This window comes from Sceloporus occidentalis, unplaced genomic scaffold (genome assembly GCF_023333645.1).
Source record: "Sceloporus occidentalis isolate IW3139 unplaced genomic scaffold, rSceOcc1.0.p SCAF_56, whole genome shotgun sequence".
Classification (NCBI taxonomy): Eukaryota; Metazoa; Chordata; class Lepidosauria; order Squamata; family Phrynosomatidae; genus Sceloporus; species Sceloporus occidentalis.
Window position 1 is genome coordinate 958,708 of NW_028317036.1, and position 8,412 is coordinate 967,119.

Below are 8,412 nucleotides of genomic sequence, written 5' to 3' on the forward strand. Positions count from 1 at the left end.
TAGTATATATGTTACATATTTTTCTTCTATTAACCCCTTCACGTCCGGTGACGTACCTGGTATGTCATGCCCAAGAGGGCTCATCGGTTCTGTGACGTTCCTGGTACGTCATGCAAAACATGCCCCCGCATCGCCACAATCGTGGTGAACGCGGGGGCACTGATGCTGCTGTCTGCCCAGGTGTCTGGGCAGACCAGCACAGCAAACCTGAGCCCCCTCCCCGAGCCTTTGATTGCTCCTTACAGCGATTTTACAGGCTCAACATGCAATCTCCAGAAAACCACTGGCAGGTTCAAGGAAGGGGGCTGTTAGTTGCTTGGGCCCCCACACCATACTCCTGCTGCCTGATCACTCCATAAGGGGATAGTGCAGCATTAACCCCCAATGTTGCAATTGCGTTTTGAAAGCCCAGGCAGACCAGCAACAGCAAAAAAGAGCCCACACAAGCCTTTATTCATCACTCCTACAGCATTCTGGCGATTGTGTCCCACCTTCCAGATTCAGTTTCTTGGACAGGGGTTTTTAATCTTGACAGGAGTGAGAATATGTAGAAAAACTGGTTCTGGACATTAAGTTAGAAAATGTTTAAATACAGAACTGCCACAAGCCTACAAGTAACCTCACTAATGTCTATTAATGCTTGATTCAAAAGATCTACTTGGGAAACAGTAAGACAAGAGTAATTTCTGTGTGATTTCTGAGTACAGAATTATGTATGACATGTTTAGAAATTGTTAATTCTTACTTTTGTTTTAAAGTATTTCATTTCCAGAGATTGTAGATCAGGATTCCCATATCACACAACAAAAGGGCTGATAAAGTGGAATTATTAAAAATATCCCCAGTCTCGAAAAGGTACTGAAAAAACAGAAGCGTACATGAGAAATAACAATAAATTTTTGGTATGAGCACACTTTGCCTTTGAAACAGGATCAATTTGTTTAGGCACACTCGGGCAAAGTCAAAGAATATCAAAAGTTATACACCATGGCATGACCGAGCACAGCAACAAGACACAAGGTAGCTAAACTGCATCAGTCCACCAGGCAGAAGTTTCAAGACACACAGAGGTTTCAACATCTTCTGTCGAAACTCTTTTGAAGAAGCACAAAGGAAACTAAGAGCAGCAGGTGACACATCATACTACCTTCTCTTCTCAATCAGAAGATGGCCAGCAGTGCCATCAGCTTAGCACTGGCACACAACAGGGGGACCCTGGTACACCCATCTACTGTCTGGAGAAGTCTGGTCAGAAGTGATCTTCATGATGTGTTTTTTTCTGCACATTAGGTGATAAAAATAAAGTATTTTCATGTCTATTTTTGGAAGCATACTTACTTAGCTCTAGTATCAAGATGTATTAAAATCAGTGTATCACTATGCTGCTTTTCATATGATCCAGGTTATTGGTTTTGTATAACATGCTTTCTTTGGTATATCTCATTCATAGAATTTCAAGGTGCAGTAAATGTTTTGTGAACATCTGATAGTGGGTTTATTTTATTCTCTCTGTTTTAGCTTTACTCTTTTGTTTATACTAAAATAAAGATATATTTGTAAACTGTGTCAAAATACCAAATGGCAGTTTTATTTGTGATCACATTCCAATGCAGATTTAGACAGGAATCGCTTGCGAGTGATTCCTGTTTGATTTAATGGAACAGTATTTTCATATTGTGTAACTTTCACTGACCATGGAATTCTGATACACAGCTGCAAAATCCCCAACATATCTTTCCACCACTGAAGAGATAATGCATTGCTTACTTTCTATGTCAAGATAACCAAACGCCAGTTTAAAAAGACCAAAAAACTTAAAGGACCATTGTACTACAGGTTAAGATTAGACTTAGTTTTTTTTACATTAATGTCATGGTATTGTTTAATGTGCTGTTCTCAATATTATCTTCACTGTCCATGAAAGTTTAGAACTCCAATTGTTCATTGCCTTGCCTTGGTAACACCTTTACCCCTCCAATCCAATGACTCACCAAGTCCTGCCATCTTCACCTGCGAAACAGCTCCCAAATTCATCCTCCGGTCGCGTCTAACCTGTCTATCTCATCTTTCTGTACTCTTATCCATACCCAACACCTATACCTGACTAATTTTCCTATCACGTCGCTCTACATCTCATCAACATAATATGTTTCTGTGAGACCATAAGTAGTTTAGGAGGTCAAAGAGTTGGAACTGTCTCATGGAGAAGAAACACATGGTTATAGGTCAAAATCATTTTTCTATTTTAGTGAAGACACCAGTGAATAAAAGAAGATCCAAGATGCTTTACATTATAAGATGGGACATTTACCCAGAAATGGGGTATTCCCAAAGGTCAACAACAAAGCTAAATTAGATTATATTATGTTAATTACTATAAACAAGTTAGCACTCCACTGAAACCACTCCTTGAAGAGCTTCAAAATATTTGGTTTTGTCTAACTGCCTGTTGAAACAGACTTTTTAATTCTCAAAGTCCAGAACCAGTTGTGTAGCGTGATGGTCATTTTTTGAGAACTATTTCAGTAGCATATTCAAAGTAAAACAATGTAGGAGCAGAAATGGATTTGCTACTATTTATTAATAATTAAACTCAGTAGTTAACACTTAAAAACCATAAATGCAGACACAGCTGTAGTTCACAATCAGTATATAACATATAGTTGGCAATAAAATGAAAAGGCTACACAAAAGAAAGTTGCAGCCATGTACTGGCTATGATGTAATTCAAATGGAGAATGTTTCTAGTTTCTTAAAATATGTGGGTCGGTGACAGTAGCTGTGCTTGAAAAGGAGGAAGGAGAGATGAAGACATCGATGTCATAGTGGTCATGGTTTGCAGCTTCAACAGAGAACACCACCTACAATACAAAGAAAATACTGGTTAGTTGCAGCTCTACAATTACAGTTTGGTTTTATTTATTCTTCGACATGATGTTGTTCCTGGGGGCTTATGGAAGAATCTGGTAGGGAAGAGTATTAACTAGGATGAGAAATATTACTCTCTCCATAATATATCTTATCTTAAATATATCTTCATTAGAACTAGACTTGGGCACCAGGGGGCTCTTCGTGTTCGTCTTCGTGCTCGTCTTCGGCAAAAAAAACAACTTCGTATTCCGCGAATATTCGCCTGGTCCTGTCTTCTCTTCGGGCGAATATTCGCGGACACTCTTCGTGCTCGGGTTTTCTTCGTTTTCCCCGGTTAAGGGGTTAAAACGGGGTTAAAGCCGCTCTGGCGCCAGGAGTTTAAATGTCCGTATGAGCAACTCTATTGGTCGTCAGCAGGGGGCTCGTCTGCCATTGGTTGATGGCAGACGAGCCCCCTGCGGGCGACCAATAGGGTCGCTCGTACAGACTGTTATACTCCAGGTGCCGTAATTGTTCGGCAGATCCCGCTGGTCTCCCTGTTCTATCATTTATTAACTGATAGAACAGGGAGACCAGTGGGATCTGCCGGGTAAGTTGCAGCATTGGGATTTTAAAAGTCTGTACGAGCGACTCTGTTGGTCGCTCGTACAGACTTTTAGGCTCCTGGTGCTGTAACTTACCCGGCACATCCCACTGGTCTCCCTGTTCTATCAGTTAAATGTCCGTACGAGCGACCAATAGAGTCGCTCGTACGGACATTTAACTGATAGAACAGGGAGACCAGTGGGATGTGCCGGGTAAGTTACAGCATTGGGGTTTTAAAAGTCTGCACGAGCGACTCTATTGGTCGCTCGTGCAGACTTTTAAAACCCCAATGCTGCAACTTACCCGGCACATCCCACTGGTCTCCCTCCCTGTTCAATTAATTAAATGTCCGTACGAGCGAACAATAAAGTCGCTCGTACGGACATTTAACTCTGTACAGGGAGGGAGATGAGTGGCATCGGCAGGGTAAGTTGCAGCATTGGGGTTTTAAAACCCCAATGCTGCAACTTGCCCTGCCGATGCCACTGGTCTTTAACTAATTGAACAGGGAGGGAGACCGATGCCACTGGTCTCCCTCCGTGTTCAATTAGTTAGTCTGTGCCGGGTTAAATGTCCGTACGAGCGACCAATAAAGTCGCTCGTACGGACATTTAACTCTGTACGGGAGGGAGACCAGTGGCATCGGCAGGGTAAGTTGCAGCATTGGGGTTTTAAAACCCCAATGCTGCAACTTGCCCTGCCGATGCCACTGGTCTTTAACTAATTGAACAGGGAGGGAGACCGATGCCACTGGTCTCCCTCCCTGTTCAATTAGTTAGTCTGTGCCGGGTTAAATGTCCGTACGAGCGACCAATAAAGTCGCTCGTACGGACATTTAACTCTGTACGGGAGGGAGACCAGTGGCATCGGCAGGGTAAGTTGCAGCATTGGGGTTTTAAAACCCCAATGCTGCAACTTGCCCTGCCGATGCCACTGGTCTTTAACTAATTGAACAGGGAGGGAGACCGATGCCACTGGTCTCCCTCCCTGTTCAATTAGTTAGTCTGTGCCGGGTTAAATGTCCGTACGAGCGACCAATAAAGTCGCTCGTACGGACATTTAACTAATTGAACAGGAAGGGAGACCAGTGGCATCGGCACTGCCGATGCCACTGGTCTCCCTCCCTGTTCAATTAGTTAGGGGTTAACTTTTTTTTAAAGGGTTAAGGGGCCGTGCAAGTGAGCCTATTGTTCGCTAGCACGGCCCTTTAACCTATGGATTTCCGCTCCCGTTAACCCCTTCGATGCTGTGTTAGATAACGCAGCATCGAAGGGGTTAACGGGAGCGGAAATCCATAGGTTCGCTGTCAGGGGCTACAAAGACCCTGCGAGTGAGCCTATTGGTCACCTGCAGGGTCTTTCTCTGGCATCAACCAATTGGTTGATGCCAGAGGAGGTCCCTGTAGGCGACCAATAGGCTCATTCGCACTGCCCTGTAGCGTGACGGTGAACCTGCGGATTTCCTCTTCCGGGAACTGCCGCGATGCCGCGAAGCCAAGAAGCCAAGACAAGGTAAGATGAAGGGGGGGAATGGTAGACGAAGACGAAGACAATCACGAAGATCTTCGTGGTGTGTGTCTTCGTCTTCGCCTACGTTTTACCGCCGCCGTCTTCTCTTCGGCGTGTCTTCGGAACGAACACGAAAACGCACTCTTCGTGTTCGTTTCCATGTTCGCCCGAAGACGAATGCACAAGTCTAATTAGAACTATAAACTCATCAGAAATGTCATTGTTTTAAAAAGTTTTTTAACTGCTACTTTTTAGATATTTATTATTAATAGTTAAGTTTTATGAATGCCTAATCTGTTGTTGCAAAATTTATCTACTTATCCTGTTCCATCTTTTCTGAAATAAATGAAGAAATACTTTAAAGATTAGTGTCGGCCCTAAATTAATGTTTCTAGTGGTTGGTTTTGGAGACTCTGTGTAAAAAACAAACAATAGAAAAGCAACATATTAATCAATACTATAAACATGAACTTAAAACCATTGCTTGAAAGGATTTGGCTTCCTCATTGATAAAAGTTAATTACTTACATCAACATATCCATAAAATGAGGAAAAGCCTGAACTGGCCCAGAAAGCACTTGTTGCAAACTGCAGCTTGTATACACCTCCGACAAAGTCTTCTTCAGTAATAAAATCAGAGATTTCTCCATCTGCAGCTGTTTGTCTAAGAGATAAATATATATTTAAATTAAAAAGTAGTTTTTTTTACAGTGCATTAACTTTAGAGCTTCCCAGAGACTACAAATGAAAATACTAAAGTATACTGAGGCTTCATCACATGTAACACCTAGTAACCTAGTTGGGTATCCTCTTTTTTTATGGTTTTTCTGATGCTAGCGTGTACTCTACCTTTTACAAACTGGTGCATGAACAAGCAAATCGTTTTTATTTTAGTAATGTTGATTTTGCTTACCTTGAGGAAATGAGTTGAAAACTTCCATCGGCATTCTGTCTAAAAAGTGTTACTTGTAGATTAGCTGCTGGAGTTTGTGTTCCGGAGTTCACAGCGTGCACCACCAGGGGGTTCAGTTCCGAAGCTGTGTTAGTATCACGTGCCTTCCATGGACAGACAAAAAAATGGGGGTTTCATTATATGTATACAAAAAAGAAATGCCAGAGAAATCCCTGCATTCCCTGTGATTAAAATAATTTCTGCATCTTGTTCAAACATTGCTACTCAGACTTTAGCCATTAAAGGGAGCTCCATGAACATGGTTCTAAGATAATGTTAGTAAGTGGCTACAGTGAAATGTAAGATCCAAGTTCCACTCATGACCTCCTCTCATGTTATCTTGTGATATTTCTACTTAAACTCCAATCTACATGACCTCAAAACATGTACATAGTGTGACAGACAAACTACTTTTTATGGATTAATTAAAAAGTAATTATTCAGTTTTACTTACTGATGGAGCCGCTTCAGAGAGAACGATCAATGCAGCCAGGAAAGCAAATACTTTCAAATAAGCCATTCTTGTCTTTGGTCACAGTGATGCCAAACTCTGCCACAAATGTACGCTGAAATACAAGTGATATCCCGTCCCTTTATATAGGTGAACCTATTGGCTGAAATTATCTGCTTGGTAAACAATATAGCAATAAGTAACTTATACATGCCTCCTGAGTACAGAGATATGTTATGTTTAGAAATCATGATTTTAAGTCTGTCTTATATTTCCATTATTTAGTGTCATGAGATTGTAGATCAGAGTTGACTTACTGCACCATCAAAAGACTGATATGGTGAAATTATTAAATGTATTCCCTGTCTGAGAGTTGGAATTACAGACGCAGCTGCTTTTCAGCATGCCCAGAAATTCTGTATAAACTCAGTGTTATAAATTTTAAGATAATTTTTTTTTAATTTAAGATTAAGAAAAGCAGCAAAATACTACACTTATTAAGGGCTGGGCTATTGTTGTTCCTATATATGAATAATTAAAAAATATATATATTTCTTTAATGTGCAGCAAAGTTTTCAGACACTTATTGTGTGTTTGCACAAGTTAGATTATAAACAGATTTTCTGTATTGTCCCAAAAGGAGGACATTTGAACCTGCATCGCCTGAAGACTGTGTTAAAAGTATTAAGTTTGGAGGATTCTTCAGTGCACTTAATAGCCAAATAGCCAGATCTAGCATCTTGGACACCAAAGTACTGAGCACCTGCTAGTTTGGGAGTGATATCTTCGAGAGTAGGTAAAGGATAATATGCCTTCTTAAGATCGACATACCCGTAGTTTGCCTGTAAGTGGCCTTTCAGCAGTGACCATGTAGTTAACCCAATCGGTAGGCTCTGTAACTTTAATGATAACATCCTGCCTCTCCATGCTCTCGAGTTCTTGTTTATGGCGGCAGCGTAATACAGGAGGGATGCGTCTATGTGGGTGTACTACTGGGGTGCCTGTGGGTTTCAATGTATGGTACACTCACCAGGTAATGAACCAATTTTTTGAAGACGTCTGTGAATTTCTCCGTGATCGGTCGCAGAGTGCCCTGGGTTTTCAGCTTATTGTATTCATATAGTGGAATGACATGAGCTGAGGATCCAGTGTCTATTTTGAATCCTGTTATAATTGTTTTTGGACCGACTTGGTAACTGGCAAAAGCTTGATCTGAGTCTGGACAAATATTTCATCATGTTCATTAGTCAGCATCATATTTCTTTATAGCATGTACATTTTTTCCGTGGCTGGAGTGGCACATTTTGGGGAAATGGTTAGGTTTTCCAAATGATTTGCATATTTTCCACCTAGCAGGACATTGATAGCAGGCGCTATGTGGTTTACTTCCACAGTAGTCATGCTCTGTGGGGTGCGCTTAGTCACAGCTACGAGGTTGTAAAGCTTGTCCATACTTTTGTATGTAAGGGCACCATGTTGCCTCCAGTTCCCGCCATTGGTCATGTCCCAAGAGACCTTGTGAATGACGTTGCACCTGGAGTGCCATGCGTCAGGTATGTTACTTAATTCCCAGTTCATTGTAGGCATGAGGACTCCAGCTGTATCTATGTCTATAAAAAAGATCTGTTTCTTTCTGACACCATGTAATATTTTGTTGTTATACAAATGAAGCATATGTACCGATAAAACTCAAGTGCCAATTGTGAGTAAACGAGTGTAGGTTTATTACAGGTTTAAAAAACATGTGTACATAACTATTGCCCACAAAGAGACTACCAAATTTCAACTGAAACTATTTATGGTATATATCATCACACAAGTTGAATACTGCTACGTGGTCGGTTACATATGCAAATATTACACGGTGCCCAGCGGGGTCACGTAACTCGCTGGTAGTAGAGACATGGGTGTAAAGGAGGCCCCTGTGGACGCCTATCAACAGCTGCAACAGACATAGCATGCAAGGACTTTGAGGGGAAGAAGAGGTGGCACCTGCCTTAGCCTCTCCTGAGTCAGGAAAGTTAGGTTGTGTGTATGTATGTGTA

General features: G+C 41.5%; 1 protein-coding gene across 1 annotated transcript; it reads right to left on the minus strand.

Moving 5' to 3' along the window:
* Positions 1 to 2,744: 2,744 nt before the first annotated feature.
* LOC149287796 (transthyretin-like) lies at positions 2,745 to 7,294 on the minus strand. Its single transcript, XM_089492412.1, has 4 exons — positions 7,199 to 7,294; positions 5,878 to 6,020; positions 5,493 to 5,628; positions 2,745 to 2,861 (listed from the first exon to the last, which is right to left on the minus strand). Exons 1-4 carry the CDS (start codon positions 7,292 to 7,294, stop codon positions 2,745 to 2,747), a joined length of 492 nt encoding a protein of 163 aa, XP_089348538.1.
* Between the last annotated feature and the right edge of the window lie 1,118 nt (positions 7,295 to 8,412).